This window comes from Dermacentor albipictus, chromosome 1 (assembly GCF_038994185.2).
Source record: "Dermacentor albipictus isolate Rhodes 1998 colony chromosome 1, USDA_Dalb.pri_finalv2, whole genome shotgun sequence".
Lineage (NCBI taxonomy): Eukaryota > Metazoa > Arthropoda > Arachnida > Ixodida > Ixodidae > Dermacentor > Dermacentor albipictus.
In genome coordinates, this window is record NC_091821.1 from 8,246,243 (window position 1) to 8,267,243 (window position 21,001).

At 46.2% G+C, this 21,001-nt stretch overlaps 1 protein-coding gene across 1 annotated transcript in view; it reads left to right on the forward strand.

Annotated features, from left to right (window-relative positions):
* The first annotated feature begins 1,664 nt into the window (after window positions 1-1,664).
* The window catches only part of LOC139050832 (nose resistant to fluoxetine protein 6-like), a 60,392-nt gene continuing 41,055 nt past the window's right edge, over window positions 1,665-21,001 (forward strand). The window contains exon 1 of the mRNA XM_070527849.1: window positions 1,665-2,031. Within this exon, the coding sequence (XP_070383950.1) occupies window positions 1,665-2,031 (367 nt within the window). The remainder of the gene's footprint in view (window positions 2,032-21,001) is intronic.

The window sequence follows — 21,001 nt, forward strand, 5'->3', positions numbered from 1 at the left end:
GCAGTCTCTGATCTGCTTAACGTAGCGACAGCGTCTGGCATCTCCTGCCACCGGTCTGCATGACGTAAAGAATTGTGAATACTCAGTTGCGATAGGGTTGCTTACTGAGAAGACATCCATGATTTTTTTTTCAGTTGCAAGAAATATCAGAGAGGCACAGGCTCTTCCAACATATTCCGGGTGTATCCGTTTGCGTGCTATCATTTGCTGCATCACTGTTGTTTATAATTATAGGCTCAGTCTCATTAAGAAGTTATCGATGTGGGAAAGTTGGTGAAAATGCTACAGTGACGTCCTGTGTACCGATGCGTTGCGTTAAGTGTAGATCATCATGCAGAAAAGAACACCCCGCAAAGTTGCCTGCAATTTTTTTTCACTACGGTTTAACTTGTTTAAACAAACAGGGATGCAAATGCTTCTTTAAAAAAATCGTGGCGTACTTTTTTGTTTCTTCCTTCAACGACAAGCGAATAATACGAAAAAAGGCAATGCATCCCACCGACCGAACTTAGTTTTACATCAAAGCGAAAAATGCGTAATCAGTGCGAACGTTTCTGAGGTGCTTGCTGGGCGACAGTTTAATGCACTGCCTCTTTAACAATCTTTAGATCTCGAAAGCGCTGACAGCATGAAATGATGATGGCAAATGAGGTGCACACGATCTGTGCGGGGGTCCTCTTCGAACTAAGCACCTGCAGGTATAAACCAGGCGATGTCTCTGCATTGGCAATAACCCAGGTCTCCGGACTTAACGACCTCTAGAAAAATGCATGACACGTTGTAATACCCCCAATTCAAGCTGTTGGTGCAGGAAGAAGGCAGAGTAATCGATTGACGACAGGCAACAGGCTCTTTTCTGTGGCCGCTGCATGGTGAGGTTAGATTTTATATCTGAGTTAATTCTGTGTGGTGCTCCACCAGCTCTTCTCCGTCAGGTTGGTGACAGCTGTATTATTCCGTCAACCAGGCGCGCGTAGGACCTTTCTGAACAGCCATCAAATGTGGGTAAACACGGTACGCTTTGCGTATAGAGTGAGATTGCGCGAATGCTATATATCTCCGCCATCACTTGTACCGCTCCTTCTAAATGCCCTCTCTCGTTTCCGTATATGACTCGGAAAGCCATCACATCTCGAAAGCGCATGCCGGCGCGAGGGTGACGGAGAAAGTAGGAAAGGGCACGATCGCACAAAAGCGAACGTCGTGGAAAAAAAAAATATGCAAGCCGGCGGGGAAGAGGGGCGAATCGTTGTCGCAAGGAGGTGGGCGGTCCGGAGTATCTCCCCATCGCCGTGACCGCGCGTCAACCTTCTTATTCTTCCTGCAAGGTTATAAGAGAGGTATCCCACTCGCCAGGCGCGTGAGTGTGTGAGTGTGTGTACGTGTCTGTGCGTGCGTGCGTGTGAATTAATGCGTGGCACTGCTGCCAGGACGAGTGTGTAAGCGAGTAATCGGAGCGATTGGTCGTAACTTTGCGCCTCGCGCTCGTACCTGACACGAGCCCGGTCGTTTGTAGTCGTCGAGCGCGGAACGTACGGGTGCAGTCTCGTGTTGGACAAACGCGGGCACGCACTGACCCTCGCTTGCCTACCCCCATCCAGTCGTTGGAGTTGCACCTAATCAACGAGTCGACGCCGACAGCACGTCGCAGCTGGCTAGGTGACATGCGTTTCCGAAAAAGAAGCACTTGCTCGAACCCCTGCAGAGCCGGCGGAGCGCTGAAGGCACGGGTCGTAATCCTGTTGATGTTTGTTGTGCGCTCCGCCCACTGCCTCGACCCACCCGGTGACCTTGCGGAGACGGACGAAGTTCTCCCGGCGGAGTCCGTGGTCGTGGTTCAGACCATTGCCAGCCCGACGTCAGAGCCCAGTTTCATGGACAAGCTGAAGCGCTGGATCGGCAAGCAGATCGACGAATCCTCGCCGGCACTCACGCGCAAGCTCCTTACGGCCGACGTCTCACCGCAGTGCAGCATCGGCCTCCTGAAGATGGTGCGGGGTCTGCGCAACCTGGAGCCATGGGCACTGCGACGTGAGTAGACCGCTACGAATTCGCATGCTTGTCTCACGCCTGAATTCTCGCTTACAGTCTGCGCTCTGTCGTGGGAGAAACCTCTGTGCCATTCACCTAGGCCACGCAAACAGCGAAGCTAATCGACTGACATGCACAATCGAGAACTCTGCGCTTCTCATTTTTTTTGTTCCCCGTTCCTTTATTAGTTTATTTAATTTTCTGGATTTTTTTCTTTGTCGAGAAAGATAACCGATGGCATATGACTGGGGACACAATTTGACAATAAGCGTTTCTATTTACTACATAGGCTTTGAGCGCTTATCGCAGGGCTTACAAAGCGTACGATAAAGTTTGAATTGATAATGTGCCTTGTTACTCAACAATATTTTCTATACAGATACCACAGCGCTTAGAGACATGAGCCAAGCTATTCGGTTGAGACACTCAGTTCCGTGTCTTGATTGAAATGCCTGGTTTATGTCACTTTTGTCCCCTGTGTGTTGATTGCGTGTATATGTTCGTATTTTGTCCGAATAGACGACATCTCACGTAACCAGTCTATCCCCCCCTACCACATCCCCAAAAAACAATAACAAAAAAAGGCAACCCTCTCAGTTAACGTTGATTAACCTAAATTGCATATGCACACTTAAAATAACAAAAAAACTGTGGCATAATTACAAGCAACGCGACCACAAGATACATTTTCAATTAGCCACTTTCTAGGTTTAAAGCGCACTTACATATAAATGCCAGCGCACTGTAGATAGGAACGAAACTTCAGCTTTATGGGGAAGGCTGTCATCTGGAAGTATACAGGACATGATCCTCTTGACAGTATCTCAAAGTCATCCTGCGCTTATGTAGTAAGTGAGTGTTTTGAGCACGATTCACACGAGCAGCCGGATTGCTGATTTCGTGACGTGGCTTAGCTGCACCGAATCGCGCTGCTAGCAGCTTGTCTGAGGCGTTCTTGTAAGCATCGCAATTAGGTGGCATTGAGCCCCGTAATGATTGTACGCGGACTGAATCAGCAATCCAATCTGTCGTGTGAATTCAGCTTGAAAAGATGCCACTTTGAAAACCCTCAAGTGGTCCAAGTTAATCGACAGCATTCGTCTGCGGCGTGCCTCTGAGTGACACTAAAGCTTAGTTGAGATGTTCAATCTAATCAGCCAGGCAAACACATTCACCTACTTTATTGGCACGACTCATGGAAACTGGCTGAGAAGCAACCGCGACAGCCGAAAAAAAAAAGAAACGTTGTTCCATACCATGCCTGACCTACTTCTTATTGTAGTATGCTTTTGTTTTAATGAGCTGCTTTGACACATCATCCGGAAAATGAAGTCGTAGCGCAAATATTCTGGAAATCTTCTTTATGTTATTTTTCGAACTGATGCAATCGAGGACATCAAGTTTGTCGCAAAGGTGACAAGAAATCTCATAAACGTATACGGCATATTGAAGAAATCAAAGGTGCGGAAAAATGGCATAGCTCAGGTAAAAATAAACATCCTTTATCAAATGACATCACAATACATTACATTTGTCGAAACGCAGTTGTTTAAACAAGTGGACAAAACTTGTAGCAAGATTTATGCTCATTTATGCGTAGCTGCTCGTAAAGTGCTATGCAGATCATGTTCTTATTGCTGTTCATGCCACGGTCAAAATGATTATACTGTTATTAGGGTAAGCTATGAAACTAGAAAAACTAAACTACGCCAGAAAGACAGAGAAATTAGCAGCTCGTAAGTCGCGTGTCTGTGAAAAAATTGTCATCAGATGCGTATGTCTTTTGCTGCTGTGCAGAAATATTACAACAAACTTTCGGATGATTCACAGAAGCCTTGCAAGAATGATTGTTGTAATCAACGAGACACGGAAACCCAGATTTTTTTTAAAAGAAGAAAAGAAACGAGCGGTAACAATATTGTGGTGGCTGCTGAGACGTAACCATCTGGTGCTCATATAATTTTCGCCTGGAAATTTCAACATGGAGACGTGGCCAACTTGCCGGGTTGAACCTTCATCCAATGGTGCTTGTAATTGTTATTTCTATTATGCATGATTTTTATGAACGACAGCACTCCACGGTAAGAAGCTTACACTCAGAGCAGCAACAGCTCGTATAAACAAACGACCACCTTGCACCCGAGTCATAGTGCTGTCTGGTGCTATCAACCGTAAGGCAATTATTCTGCATGTAGATTTTTTGTCAGTTTCAGTGTTCGACAATATTGTGGACCTGTAAGGTTGTTGTGTTTAGAAAAAGTTTATTTAAACAAGAGACGATACGAACACTGAGTCACAATCACGGCACAATTCCACTAGGACGATAACATATACAAGTAACCAAGGATTGCACACACAGCACGTTCTCAAAGTAGTGTTCGACTCCTTACTCACTAACATATAAAAACACAGACCCACGGAAAATCACACTTACACATAAACTAATTGTCACATGTATAAAATGATGTTCCATATATACAGTGTACACAATGGTTATGTACAATGATAATATGGCAGAAACTTTAGATAATTTTGAAGTGATGCTATGAGATGTGCATATACAAAAATAATAATGTATAATAGAGCACGCACAGACAAAAGTTACAGGCACCTACATTGCGCGCCGATGACAGATGGGAAGAGGACTTTGCACCCCGAGGTGCCGCATCCCAGAGCTTACATGTACTCATCAACCCAACATTACCCAATACGTTGACCCCGGCGCTCCCCCTCTACCCGGGCTGACTGGTCGGGGGGCTTTGGTTCGGGCCAACGGTCCTATGAGGACAAGGGGGCTGTGGTGGTGCAGCACAACTGAGTTACTGCACTGAACACACAAACAGCCATGTCGCTCTTACAGGATACAAGCCTGACTGACCCTCGGACTGCCTTGACGCAAAAGAGGTCAAGGCATACAATCATGGAGACCACGAAAGCGATCCGCGGAGCAGCGCGACCACACGATGGTGTGCCACGATCGGTTCCGGCTCTGGGTTCCACTGAGTCAGGAGCATGCATCATAACTTAATGGAGAGCTTTACACCTGACTCATCAAAAATAATGGCAGGACGAGCCCGCACTTCGAGAAACTTGCCGCCCAAGCGATGCCGCTCCCTTGTGCGATGAAAAAAGACCTCCTTCCGTGCTTTCGCAAGCACTTCGTGAAGGCGCGCCACCCCAAAATTGCATCACAGCGTGCCAACCAAACTTGGTATCAGCACTCGGCGAGAAGAAGCACGAACTGGTTGATCGCCTGATTAGGCAAAGGGTGGAAAAATCAAACCATCTGATATGGAACGGGGAGTTTAAAGAGACTTGCAAACCTTCGAAGAAGAGCTGCAGTAAGCAAACACTGCGCAAAGATAAGAATCTGGTCACCATGACCGCCACAAAGGGGGCATACTCCAGAAGCCGCGACGGCTCTGAAGCGACTGTAACTCTACGGCAGGCACCCTCGCGCCAGGCACTACCCGCTCCGCAGAGAACCTGGTGCTCAGCGACCGGCGTCTTTGAGCCAAGATTTTTTTTTTCGAACCACACATACCCCGGCCGTTCATGTGACGCAAAAAATTCCCTGAACTTATGAATTTCTCAAGCTAAAATACGTAGAAAAATCGTAAACTACGACTTACACACAACTTACACACATGATGGCTCTCATATTGTAATTTGAATATACGAGAAAACATAATTATGTTACGCGAAAACTCAAACAAACCCCTTTTCGAGCGTTTCCACCATGCACAGACCGGACACGGCGTCCGCCATTTGCGCACGCCGGCACATAAATATCTCAGAGTCCGCGGAGCGGCGCGCCCGCTTCCTTGAAATAATTCCAGATGGCACTCGCCTTCACCGCATCGCGAATTAAATCTGAGAGCTGTTGGAAGATTAGCACTAGGTTCCCACGGGAAAACCGCAAATGAGGCAGTACAGGGGGATATGGGCTGGGTATCGTTCGAAGCACAGGAAGCTCAGAGTAAAATCCTATACAAAAAACGTTTGAGGAAATTGGGGGATAACAGGTGGGCAGCTAAGGTATTTAAATACCTATACAGAAAGAGCATTGACACATAATGGCGGGAAAGAACTAGAAAGCTAACCAGTAAGTATGCCAGAGACGAGAACGGATGAAGATAGAGCATTAAACGACATGTTAAAAACGCGGACGGTAAAAATGAGATAAATTCAATGGAAAAGAAGCATAGTGTTGAACTATATATATATCGATACTGGAAACAGCAGATCAGGAAGGAAGCGTTTTATTGTAACTCAAGAGGCAGTGCCCTACTCTTCGAAGCTAGGTCAAGATGTCTTAAAACGCGCAGCTATAAAAAGAAATTTAAAGAAGAAAAAGATACATGTACTTTGTGTGGTAAATCTGTAGAAACAATAAAACACCTCATACTAAAATATGATGGTATCTATCGTGATGTCGATGCGGGCACAGTCATGCTTCCTGAGGCCCTAGGGCTTAGAGATAACAACAGTCATGTAAATAAGCATGCGGTGGAAATTAGCAAAAAGTGATTGGAAGATTGGTGGCTCAAAAGCAGAGAGGTGACATAAGGTTAAAAGTGTAGGAAGACGTATTTAAAGAAAATGGCGAACTTTAATAACTTCCAACACAGTTAAAGAAAAATAATAAGCTGAGCATGGCGACAACTGCCATCACCCCGTTTCAAAAGGGACGCTCCTACCTTCCATCCATCTATCCATCCATCCATCGCGGCCCATGAAAGAGGCAGCGTTCGCCGCATAGTGGCATAGCCTAGCGTTCGCCGCTGGCGTTTCCCGATAAACATTACGGTTGCATATGCTGCAGTTGCCGGGAAGAAGCAGTCAGGGATCTTTGAATGCTGTCACGTTCCACATTTAAAGGCGAAGCTTAAGCACCCTACTAATTTTTTCGCCATGATACAGTTTTATTTTGGAAGTTTCACTGTCAAGCCAAATGACGTACCGCGTCATAAGCTCTTTAAGAAGAAACCGCAGTGAGCCTACTCGGAGTATAGTCTCCCTACTACCAGTGCAATGATTTTTCAGTAAAGCGTGAAACACCGTTATCTATATGTTTTTATATTTTCTAGTCATTATTGGAAAGAACGTTTCAGTTTGTCTCCCATCTATGTGCGCCTTCTTCTACTTTTTCCACTGCAAGTGCTGCACAGTACCTTTATCGTTTTTGCGGACCTTTCTAAATGTTTTGACAAAAGAGCAAGATTGTTGAGAACCATTCTCGCTCCATAAAGCGTGTCGCCTTCACTACATTCAGCGCCATTTCGAAATTGTTTTTTTCTTCGGCGTGCTGATCGACCGGCTCCCAATGGACGTAGACTCCGAGAAAGCACGTTGACCGCCCGGTGTTCACAACCACGCGAAGCGAACAAGGAAGCCGAGAAAACAATAGGTGAATTACCTTTTCATTTAAATGTCGAAATAACGAGGGAAAAGTATGTGAAACTGGACTTAACTTTATACAACATAGCACTGGTTCAATGGGGTCTGAGGAAACATCACCCGCATTAGGTATGGGATGCTTTGTCATTGAACTATGTACCGCGGTGGCCGTTCTGCGGCCCACCTCGTTGGGTATGTGTACTAGATCTAGCCCGGGAAGTGTTAGCCAATTTTACTCGCGGCCGTGTTGGCAATATTTCAACTACTGACGCCACCAAGTAATCTCCCGTAGGTTACATCATGGCATCGAGGTTGCCGAAGTTGAGCCTATCGCCCTAGCCTCTGCTAGGTAGGTAAAATTGTCTGTTCCTTTCATCAAGTTGCGATTAACAAAAAGTTGAGCCCATCGGCTATGCTTATTCTTTTGGCTCATTGCACAGCGAGGGTCTTGAACTGGGCAGCCTTGATGCCATGGTGTAGTAGCGTAGGAGGGTTTATTGGCCAGTTGCCTGCTTCTAGGCCCACGAACTATGTCTCGCCTGAGTTGTGTCACACCTGCGACAAGTCTGAATACTCGTTGCTGGGCTAGTTGGTTCATCTTATTCCTAAAGTTAAGGCGCAACCAAGGGTGGAAAAAAGCTTTAGGACAGGAAACAGCGTCACTTGCTACTAATTTATTGAAAGCAGACGGGGTCATACATATAGGAGAAGGTGGCCATGTGCGCACATACCTTTGCATACAATACCCAAACGAGCTTTGCATTGTTATAGAATCATACAATTCAGAAAGTGGCGTTTCTGTGGCCATGTGCGCTCGCACGTGCGCATATGGCACACCATCTCCTTTAAAAGTGACATCGTCTGCTTTCAATAAGGTAGTTGCGGGTTAACTTTGAGAGTCGTCTTTTCGTCCATTCTCACTTCACCTTTCCTTATTATTTGTACATTTCGATTACAAAGAACAGTTAACTTCCGCTCTGCATTCCCTGGATTCAATATGTGTTGGTGTAACTATTATGTAGCTAGTGGCTGGTGCTGTAACCAGTTTTCAGTGCAAGGCACCACGTTGTACACGTTGAGAGAAAGAGTATGTGGTTTTTGGTGCCCTTTGATTCTTAGCGGGCGAAGTTACATTGTCGTTTGATGAGTGCATATGCTGATGGCTGCTGTTGCGTCTGAGAACTTCATGTTAAATACAGCCATTTTGGGCAGTGTAGGAAAATTGATATGCTGAGGAGAAATCCATTCCGTATTTCAGCCGTGCTTGATGGACGCTTGCAGCTTACCTTGCCGAAGCTGAATAGCGCATGGCGACTTTTATTTATTAGACGCTTGGGATAAAGTCCTCTCCAATTTGTGCCCGATGCCCGACCAAGAATGTATACTCTATTATAGGAATGAAATGAAGGCATCGTTTTTCGTGTGGCCGTATTTTTGGCAGCAGGTGCATCGCCTTCCCAGGCTAAAGAAAACTCCAACGTTCCACCTCACTGCGAAAATTGTCCTCGTCTTCTTCATGATTGTCGTCATCATCGTCGTCCTCTTCGTCATCGTAATTTCTATTTACTGCAGGGCGGCCTCTTTCTATCCCAGCGAAAGCCGATTCTCCATCTCATGCATAAGGTGACTCCATCATATGCCTGCGAAATCTCTGCTTTCGTCGCCTCACCAAATTCTCTGTCATCTTCAACTGTATTCATCTTCCCTCGGTGACCCTTCTGCAGCTCAAGATTTCCACCAGTTACGCCTTACATGCCCTGGCCAGCTTCCATTCTTCTTTTCATCTAAAGGGAAATATCGATTTCCGCCGTTTGTAACAACGAGTACTTCGCATTCGCTTTGTAAAAAGAAGCAAGCATTCCTATCAAGCATGATACTGAATTAAACTAGTTGCGACATTCTAGTACTTTGCGAAATAGGAGCGAGAACGAGTGTGCTCTTTGGCTGGATAACGGGATCTCTTATTGAATCAACGTACGATGCAGACACCATCTTATCTATCCTTTCCACTCTCCACATAAGGCTAACCTGCAACTATGCAGTTCCGTTCAGCGCTCAGCGGCTACCAATATGCTTTAAACGTATGCAATCTGCAGCCCCCACCAGCACTAACCTATGGGGCTCGAACACGAAAGGCTAACGAACAAGCGTCGGAAGAAGCTAAGCAACTTGCAGCGAGCGACGGATCGACAACTGACAATTGTAACCTTACGAGAGTGCAAAATGTGTGCTATGAATTAGTCAGCAATTGGGGTAGCCAATACTTTCCTTGAGTATAACATGAAGAAAGGATAGTCGGACAGGCCTTGTAATGCGTGAAGCTCATAAATGGTTCGCTATTAGCGTTAGAGAGTCGGTGCAGAGATAAGGAAGGCGCAGCTGAGGAAGGCAGAACTGCTGATAAGATTAAGAAATAAGGATTAAGTGATGAGATCAGGGCATTTGCAGGCATAGGAAGGAATTGCCTGATGCAAGATGGAGGTACTTGGAGAGCACTTGCAGAAGCCGTTGTCTTGCATGAACATAAAATATTATGGTTGTGATAATGATTAACTCACACCGCCAGACGCGTATTTTGCGCTAGTATAACACAAGCACGGGCGTGGCTCATTGATGTGTGTGTGTGTTAAATTATTTCTCCGTAACTAGCTTTGGCTTCTTACCTGCAAAACAATGTATAAATTGCGTGCATTAAAGTACTTTTGCAGGTTAAAGTCAAAGCGTACCCTCCGTGAAAACAAAATCAACCATGCGAGCATGAGTATTTCTAAGTAGTGGCGACATCGTCTCGTGCTCGTAGGAGTCCTAGGGCTAGAAAGCTCTTGACGGTGAGCACAAGAGTTGCCTTGTTCCTCCACGACTCTCGAGCAATGTGGACGACACTGGAGGCCGACTGCGTCAGCATGGGTTCAGCTGTGGCCATGCGCGCCGCGGCTTCATTTGAGCGTAGACGTTATATGTTTTAAACTTTGGATGCCTACAGCGATGCTGGACGCCTAGTACCTCACAAAAAGTTATTGTAAGCATAGCAAAAATTGAAAAGGACTATATGTGATCTGAGCGCTTGGTAAACAGCAACGCATACATGGGTGGTGCGTTTTTCGCTTGCAGCATGCTCTCATGCTATCCACCGTTTTGCCCGAGAGAAGCCCTTTGAATACGGATCCGACGCACGTAAACGCGGAACTCCAATGTGAACTTTTAATTCTTGTGCATTTCAGTGCAAGAAGAGTGAGCACGCTAGTTATACGCCTGTTATACGCCGGCACATCGCATAGCACGAGCGAGATGCGCACGCCCACGCGCTAGTGTGCATTCGGCCATAGGCTCTGGAATAAAACCCGCGAGTAGTGTAGTCATCCTATTGCGTCATGTATAGTATAGTAGTATAGTCATTCTAGTGCGTCATGTTCCGTGTTGCTAAATTGCTTATAAAATCTAGAGCGTGCTACTTGCTCGCATTCTTCCCTCGTGGCTGCTACCGCCTTAATACATTGTTGTCAAACTACACGATCATTGGGAGCGGCTCTAGTCGTAACAAAACAGGGACCGAAATATCAGAGCGATGCGATCGTACGTACTGTATTTCATTGGCCCGCTACATTTACAAATTATAGGCCGAGCGCCAGGATTGGGTAGCATTTTTTATTACGAACAATTATAGCGTAACAGGGTTTTATGAGTACAGGCCCATATTGTAAATTTTCTTCTCCTCAGGACTTAAAATCAATCCTTATGCCGTTGCCGTCCTATTAACGCTGTAACCACCATCGTCATCCTTCTGCCATCGTGATCCACACCCTCGTGTCACACGGGCAGAACTGCTTGACGCACATAAAAAGGGCGGTGACTCCGGTAGCACTCTGCAGAACCCCAAAACGTGCAGTATACCTAGCTGCCTGCGAAATGCTTCACCTGATATTGATTCCCATAGTGCGCGGATCTGCATATTTTTTTCTTTTTCTTCGACAGCAGTTAATAGCTCGCAGTTCGGTTGACTGTCTTCGTTCGTCTATCGTTTTACGTTAGGCGAGAGCACTGGTACAGCTGTCGTCCGCTTTATCATGTGGTCGTCAGGCTTGCTCCTCATCGTTACTCGATTCTACTTGAACGTCGCAATGTAAACACGTCGAAACATTTCACCCACATGCTTCCATGTGTTGCTCATCACAATAATGCTTAGGCTACTATGGATGCCGCGACGTCCACGTGCTTGTGGCACGGAGGCCAAAGGCCTAGCCGTAGGTGCTGAGCAGAGCAGTCAGACGGAGCCAGTTTCTATCGCTACCTGTATAATGCCATCATAGGATGCGTTGAGCTAGTGACCCAGGCATCCGTAGGGCTCAAACGGGTCCGCAAGGTCGTTGGAAGGGCCTGGATCCTTTACGCATTTCCCCAGCACGTGACAGGGTAGCCAGCTGGTCTGATAACTGGCTAACCTCCTTGTCTTTCCATCTATTCCTGCTTCCTCCTCCTTCCCAGAACGTGCTAGCCAAACAGTAATTAGATTGGCTAACGCCCCTGCCTCTCCCTCCTTTTTATCTGCTTCCTTGTTGAAATTCCGTATGCGCGAGAACTGGGTTTTCGCTAAGCCCACACGTACTCCTTCAATTATAGCCTTTAACAAATCAAACCAACTCGCCCTCCATTGCCTGCAGGGACGCTATATACTAAAGGTGCAGCCACGCACAGCAGCGTAGGGAAGAACCACGCGATCCTATCGTGTGGTTTCACCTAACGGCATATTGACGTCATCTGTCGAATCTTAAACGTACGTGATCAGTTTTGCAACTTACTAAATATATGGAAAAACGACTGCAACTACAGCTAACGCGCACGCTTTGACCCTCCGCTAACTTAGGCAACAGCGCTTCGGTTCGATGCGGCATAACCTGATTGGCAAGAACACATTGACGCAAGCATACCGATAACCACGACTGCATGCAAGATAATTGGGAGCTTCCCAGAAGCAGGAACTCGCACAGCGTTGTAGGCTCATTTACAATTCCTTCCAGGCAATTGAACTACCAGCGATTTGAGGAAAGATTGGTTAGGGCTCCGGAGAAGTAGCAGTGGATGTCCGAAAAGAAACTCTGTTCCATGAAAGAAGCCTGCAGACTCACTAATGATGCTACCTTAGTACTGTGTACAAAGCATTCAACCATGCATACTGTTTACGAACACAATACAGAGGCTGTGAAAAATTGTCGACGCCACTGATTTTAATTGAAATTCGTAAGATGAGGGTATTTATTGTATCCAGGAAAATACGTAAGAAGATATCCGAATTTGCAAGTTCTGGGGTTTCATACCAAGTTCTTTTTGTTTTCCAAACTTTAAGCAGCTATGTCGGCAACAAATATTCTTTCATCAATTGACTTCCTTATTTATTTATTTATTTATTTATTTATTTATTTGTTTGTTTATTATGCCCTCAGGGCCAAACGTCATTACAGAGGGGCGTTGTTGCATCAGTAAAAAGATATATTGTGTGCAGTAAAATGGCTTCGTTGTACAATGTTAGCTAATCAATTCTTAAAATCTTTTTGTCAGCTACGGTGACAATGTGCGCAGGAAGTTGATTCCACAGTTCGGATGTCCGTGGTATAAATGACCAAGAAAGTGTTAGTTCTGCACGATAGGATTTCAACCTTGAGACGATGGAGTAGCTGAGATTGCACATAATGGGAAAAGAAAATCGGTTGCTCTTGCAGAAAATGGTCACAATAGATGTGGTGAAAAAACACAGACGGGAGACTTTACAACGGTGTGATAATAGCAGTAGGTCGAGGCTAGATGCCATAATCTTTATCCTTGAATTTAGGTTATCATTAAATAAGATAATGAGAGGGGAGTTTTCTTTTTGGTTATTTCTAATGAAGATTTCAAGTTTTCATCGCTCGGGCTCCAAACCTGTGGAGCGTATTCGGATGTTGAAATGGTTAGTGATACATAGTACTTAGCGCAAGAAAAATGAATACACGCCAAATACCCAATTCATTGCTCTTTTATACATAGGACAAGTGTTATAGCTTCAATGGAGCACGTGAAAAGTGGCTTTGACGATATCCCAGAGCTTTCTTAGTATCGTTAGTTACGTAAATATTCTCAGATGTACTAGAGAAGTCGCTTGAATTGGTAACGCCTAGGTATTTTTAAGAACGCACTACTTTTAAAGGGGTGTTAGTAAGATAATAAGGTTGCAATGTCAAGTGGATCGAGTTACGCGCACAGATTCACATGCACAAATGCTCAGTTCCATGCATCACATCTTTCGCCAATTATAGATAGTGTGGGCACAGGCAGCAGTTTGATCATTCAAAAAAAGAAAAAAATTAAAAGAAAGGAAAAGCGCACCAACACACAAACATTTATTTTACGACAAGAGAACCGAGGGGCAAGTTGCCCACGTAAGAAAAACTGCACAATACGTGGGACAAAATAGTTTCAATAAAGGGATACCCAAACATTTTTATACTTGCGAAACCCATCATGGTATGAACCAATGAAATTAGATTTTAAAGTTTTTTTAGTCAGTTCATCTTTACTTTGTGATGCAATTATTGAGGGTGTAAGATTACTTTGCTATAACCAAACACAGAGACAACTACTCCTGGTATCGCGGCAGTCTGCTTTTTCGTAACCAAAGTAAGCTATGGTGAGAAGTCACAAAGCTTCTTGTTCGTAGTGGCTGTTTGCCATTCACCTGCTTCCGTCTCTAAACACATATGTCCAACAGCTCCGTTTGGCTGCAACTTTCTCTTTTAGGAACAGTTCTTGAGTTGGAACATTTTCACGAATACGATTTCAGGGGCCGAATTCACAAATACTTTGTTTGGTATCAGTGTTTTGTCTTTGGCTGGGCTCCTTTTCTCTTATTTCAGCGATCGTGATTCTCCAGACGTCTATTGTTGAAAGCAAGCTAGCGTACGAACTTTTTTTGTGTGTGTGAGTACGCTATGAGGGCCCGTATCCTCAAAGAAGTTCTTGCACTGCAACTGTGCGTAAGAGCATACTTCAACCATTCGTAGTTAGCGAAGACGACTGGCCATTGGATTGGGCCCCATAGGTTGAACCATGTACCCGCGTACAGCCTGCAGTGAAGTTTCCAGTAATTTTAATAAATTCGCTATGCTATAACTACATGAATGCTACCCCCATAGGCGCTTTACACGCTTTGGCGGATACAATTTTTGCGAGAAAGTAGAGTCATAAAATACAGAGTTTGCAATCTTGTTAATTATACCTTTCTAAATCTGCCGAATATGGCCAAACGCCCAATGAACCCTTTGGACAATGTATATCTGATAAACTTAGGACAGTCATATTCGAAGGCAACTGCGTTTGGTTTGATTCTTGAAGAGCACTTCGGTTCAGATATATCCAATGTAAAATTTGACACTTGACTCGGTATTCAGAAATGGACCTCAACTTCAAGCCCGCATTTGATTTAGTCAAAGTGCCGCCTGACTTGCACGCGCCGAAGGAAACGCAATGAGCGTCTTGGGCCCGTTCACACCAGGCGTCGTATAGATCAGATAAGACATTGGCTTCAAATTAAGGCGCATTTGTAAACACGGGAGTTAGCCTGCTCGGTTCGCATTCAGGGAGTCCGGACTCGAATAGATACCCAGGCACAATTCGATGTAGCTTGCTTCGTATAGAACGTCGGTCTAGTAGCCGGGCCGAGCCGAAAACAGATGCGCACCCACTCGCACCCTCCGCCCCCCCCCCCCCCCCCCTCCGGCAGGCAGAAACAAGATTTAGTTCCCCATTTATTACAGCGAAGCTGTTTATGTATCAAATATGGGGTTTCATAACGTCTGTGTGCAGAAGATATCATCATGTGGACCGATGCTGGGATAGTGGTGAAAGCGTCCAAGTGCAATGGCACATACCCCTGTGTGCTCGCGGACTTGTAACGCGCCTTTGAACTACCTTTGTCAACCTGGGACCGAAAGTGGTCCCAGGCACAATGGTAAGAATGGACGTTAAAAAAAAAACAGTTTTGTACAACTTTTTCAAAAAGACCATTCAAAAATTATCCGCGCCAAACGCATTTGCTAATGCTAGCTGCTAGCGCATTTGCTACGCAGACTGCTAGCGCGTTTGTTGTCATCTTCTTCTACAACTGGCACCGTTTGTGCGAAACACTATCCTCAGCAATGGCTCAAGCGCCGTCGTCTTGCTCCATAGCGTCGGGACGTAAACAAACTCGACCGCACTCCGCAATGCCGGCATGTTTAGGGGACAAACGCATACAACACGCGCTAAGAAACCCCCTCCGTAGTGCCTAGGCTGAGTCATATATTCAAAGAGCAAAAGCCCTCAGATTTTTTCGCTCGCGCCCGCTCTTACTCGCGCCTGCGCACAAGCAGCCGGTGATCCCTCAAATGAACGTCTCGTGTTGTTGCTATGCGAACGCTTCTCGTTTAGGCCTATGGACGCTGAAATCGCCGAACGATCTAAAAAAAATTTGACGCACTAAGCACTAATAACTAGCATTTCAGGTCAGTTTATAGGAAGCGAAAGCAATTTTCAATGGTTACTGGCGATGAACAAGACTGAGATCGTAACCATCACGAGAATTCGTGGTGAAGTTGGAGCCATGGGTGCCGGCATGTTCGACAGCGTTATTTCTCAGCGTCCGTGAACAGTACGAACGTTAAGTTTTCCAAATAACGTGCGCTAGCCGAACGCACCTAAACCGCAGAAATCCAATAACGTTCGGAGCATACGCAGTGAGGACGATGCTATTTCTTTACATACGTAATGCGTTTACGTTCAGTTGAAAACACTAAACTAAAACTGTCCATCTGTACACCTTTAAAACGCACACGCGCGTCCGGCAACAACAACGATAACAAGAAAAAATAAACGACACAAAAAAGGTTTCACCCGCTGCGTTGGCTTGGCGGCTATGTACCACTGCTAAGCACAAGGTCGCGGGATGGAATCACGGCCGCGGCGGCCGTATTTAGATGGGGCCGAAGTGCAAAAACGTCCGTGTCCCGTGCATGGGGGATGCATTAAGGACCCCCTGGTGGTCAAAACTAATCCGGAATCCCCCTCAACGGCGTGCCTCATAATCCAATCGTGGTTTTGGCACGTCAAAACCCAGAACTCCATTAATTAACAAAAGAATTATGGGGTTTTACGTGCCAGAACCACTTTCTGATTATGAGGCACGCCGTAGTGGAGGACTCCGGAAAATTGGACCACCTGGGGTTGTTTAACGTGCACCTAAATCTAAGCACACGGGTGTTTTCGCATTTCGCCCCCATCGGAATGCGGCCGCCGTGGCCGGGATTCGATCCCGTGACCTCGTGCTCAGCAGCCCAACACCATAGCCACTGAGCAACCACGGCGGGTTCCGCAATTGTCATGCGTTTAAGCATCATTCTTCGAATTTGAATCGGGAAAATCCAAATCCGTGTGCGAGTATTTCACCTATGTGTAAACGGCATTCAGCCGAAATTTATACGAAACATCGCAAACACCTGACGGCGCGTGTTATGTTGCTGTGCGCCTCGCGCGTAATAAAACAAGACAATGCCGTTACACGGCAGCGAAATGACCTCAACGGTGACAAAGTAAACTTCCTTATGCGCATTGCTCCTGAGATAAGAAATACATAACTTTATCTTCTAGCTGTCTGGAAACAATTAGACAATCTGCCACCCACCAAGTGTTACGCTTAACTGGTCAAGGAATAAAGAAAGGCGCAGTTCCGCCAGAAAGCTCCCTCCATCCCTTCGCTCTGGTACCTCGCAACGTATTGTGCCTCACGCGCTTCCTCTTCGCTCTCCTTCCTTGCACGCGGGCTAGACTGAGCCGCGATCGTGGGCTCTCCTCGCACACTTTCACTCGCACATAGAGCCTAGGGTGCGCGGTGATGGTGTTATCGCCCTTGGACTTTATACGAAACATCACGGCGATTGCAGAAATGTGCCTGGAGTGCCGATATAATTCCAATAAAAAGAAAATAAAAAAACGAGCCCATGGGAAAGACAAGAGTCATATTTCCGATCCGTCACTTTCAAAGACACTCTTCCATTTACGTGGCGCAACATCCTATTCGATGTAGCGCTGGAACCACTGCCCCTCTTTTCAAAAAAATTACGGGGTTTTACGTGCCAAAACCACTTTCTGATTATGAGGCACGCCGTAGAGGAGGACTCCGGAAATTTCGGCCACCTGGGGTTCTTTTACGTGCACCTAAATCTAAGTACACGGGTGTTTTCGCATTTCGCCCCCATCGAAATGCGGCCGCCGTGGCCGGGATTCGATCCCGCAACCTTGTGCTCAGCAGCCTAACACCATAGCCACTGAGCAACCCCGGCGGGTCCCTCTTTTCAAGGTAAGCGTTCTCCACCACTGATTTACGAGTTCACCGCGAAAGCCGTGGGACGGGAAAATAACGCTCATGAAAGGTGGTGCGTCATTCTTTACGTCACATCTACTGGACTTACTCAACCAATCGACGTGCATTGTCAGTGACTCTTTCCCGGCTGATGAAAGTGATCGATTGATAATAAGTTCCCGCGTGCCACATGAGGGCCATGCGTCGATGAGCATCGCTTTACACTAGAAGGTACATAATTGTGCTGCTCAGAGATACTGCACAATGTTTTTCGTTTGGAGGGCCCATCACCACACTCGCTGGAAATATTGCTTACACTTCAAGAGTTAAGGGCCCTCTATAGGGAGCGTTCTAACAAAATAATTGTGGAGCTTTACGTGCCGAAACCACAACATGATTATGAGGCACGTCATAGTGGGGCCCTCCAGATTGATTTTGACCACGAGCGGCTCATTAACGTACACCTAATGCACGCTACACTGAAGTGTTGGCATTTTGATCCCACCGAAATACGGCGCCCATCGCAGCCAGGATTTGGTGCCACGTTCCAGATTTTGCGGCGCGAGTAAGCGTTTTAGCGCAAGAACTTTTCAATATAGTTTTGTAGTAGCCGAGACAGAAGTAAATCAAATGCTATAAAGCAATGGCGCGATGAGGCGAGCTACCCTTTCCGCTGTAGAGGTTTCCCCTGGCATCACCTCTACCAGGGCCCACAAGCGACATTCCACTCTTCAATTCCGCACCAGAGCCGAGGGCACCTCCTTCTTTTCAGTCACAACCAAACAACCATGACCACCGCCTCCTTCCTTCTGCCTTATATTTCTTTCCTTGTTTTGTGGCATATTTTCATATGTGAATCTGGACGCCCTGCGCTTGACAGAAATCCAGAAGTTGGAACTGCCGCTGGTGATTTTTGACTGCCACGCGGAAACAGCGTGTACGTGACTTCATCTCACTCGTATGCCAAAGAGAAAAGCTCCGGGCGCTTGTTTGCACTGAGAGCTTTTTTCGGGGCGTACAAGTGCATAATACTATGCAGACACGATCGTGTCCGCGTGATCTACGCATCGTGCTTGTCTGTTCACAATTTTCAAATCAGAGCCGGAGTAATGCAACGATTCCATTCCAATGCTATTTATTTTCGCGCTTAGTCAGTGGTAGGAATGGTGCTCAGCCAACATGATCACCGGGTTCGACCGGCCGTGGATGGTAACTGACAACTATGGTATAAAATTGATCGAAACGAATCCTTGCCTAATTGGCCCCATTACGTGGCTCTTCAAAGGCGGCCGTTCAATTTGAGGACCGGACAGCAGAGATCAAATGACAGCGACGTACTACATGTAAAGTATAAACTCATCGTCTTCTCAATGCTCGCGGTCACGGCAGAAATGTGGAAACGTTGCCTACGTGCCCGGGTCGCGGGGACGGCGCGGTACCTCTGTCAACAGCGAAAAGGAAAGTAGGAACGAGACTAGGACGAGAGAAAGGGGGAGAGCGCATTGCTCGTCGGGATTGGAGCACACGATGCCCGCTTAGCTGCGGGCTGCAGAATCTGCATGCGCTGGCGCCACGGCTGCGGCGTGCCGCCAGCCACCACGTCGCCGGTCTCGTGGCACCGAAGGAGAGGTACGTGCAGCCCTCAATCCTCAACCAGAGCAAGGTCGGGTCGCTATAATTCCGGCCCAGTCAAGCCCTCGCTGTCGCCTACTAATCCGGCCAGCGCGCAGAAGCTCGGCGCGTCGGAAACAGCTGTTTCCCCGTGACAGCCTTTATGAACAGCGGCGGCGCCCGCACAGTGGAGCTCTCTGTGACGCGATCACATACCGCTGGGGCCGCGTTCTCGTGCCTTGTCGTCGCGATAATTCGCAGCAATAAATGGCTGTTTGGGACGCGTGTGTTTTGGCCACGTGCGGAACCAGATAACAGTAAAAAAAAATAAGAAAAGTTAATCGGCTGCGTATCTTGTTTACGAAAGATGGGAGTAAACGTGAAAAACGTAGTACAAAACATATACAATTACAAAGCACAAGTACAAAGTACGATATACAAAGTACAATTATCATGTATGATAATTGACTGTATGTACACAGTCAAGTACTCACGGCGACCGCATTTCGATGGGGGCGAAATGCGAAAACACCCATGTACTTAGTTTTTTCTTTAGTGCAAATAGCACAAGGACGTAGAAGACCAGCGACACACACAGGCGCTAACTTCCAACAACAATTTATTTCCGGGAAGGGCGCCACTATTATACCCTCACTTTTTCCCAAGCACGCGTTTACTGACAAGCTAACACAGGCGCATGATACTACAACACACTTGCAGATTAGGCAAAAACTATTATGTTTAACGCATGCACAGGAATTCCAACTCCTTCTTTGACAGTGACAGGGACAATTTCCTAATACAAGCATCACCAAATTCTTCAATGCGAGTCCTTTCAGTGATAAGACAAGTTAATAGGCACGTGCTTCGACCTTGTGTTATTTGCGCTACAAAAAAAAAAGAAAAAAACAACTGTAGGATGTTACACCAACAAGCCCAAATATTTTGAACGTGTGCTTAGATTTGTGTGCACGTTAAAGAACCCCAGGTGCTCAAAAATATTCCGGAATCCGCCACTATACGGCTGGCCTCATAATCAGATCATGGTTTTGGCACGCAAAACCCATTCATTTACTTTAATTTTTCTTCGTAAAGTACGAATGATCGCAGCATAGCCAGTAAAGTGTGGCTCCCTGAGCAAAGTAGCGTGCTTGACTATGCTTAACTTCTCGTGTTTTAAGCCTACTGTCACGGCGGAGGGAGGGGGCGAGGATAAAATTTGTCGTACTTTTCCTCCTATTTCCTGTTTGATCGAGCAAGCTTGACGATTTTGAAGTATAAAACAAATATATTCCTATCTACGGATAGTGACTATTTAATACCGAATCAAATAGACTAATATTCGATTCCATTTTAGAGAGTGCAGTATTCGCACAAACCCCTAGTGTCACACCTTCCTCCTCCTCTGCCCTTTCTGCCTTTTTATTCGTTAACCCCCTCTCCAACTTTAGTGTAGTGATTCGCGGACGCGTGTCTTGTTGACGTCCCTAGGTGTTACGACTCCTTGAATGCGCCATCATTAGGAGTGTCAAAGTGGAAAAAAAGCTTATGTGTGTGAAAAGTGGGAAACCGGTCACGTGGTAGAGAGCAGATGAA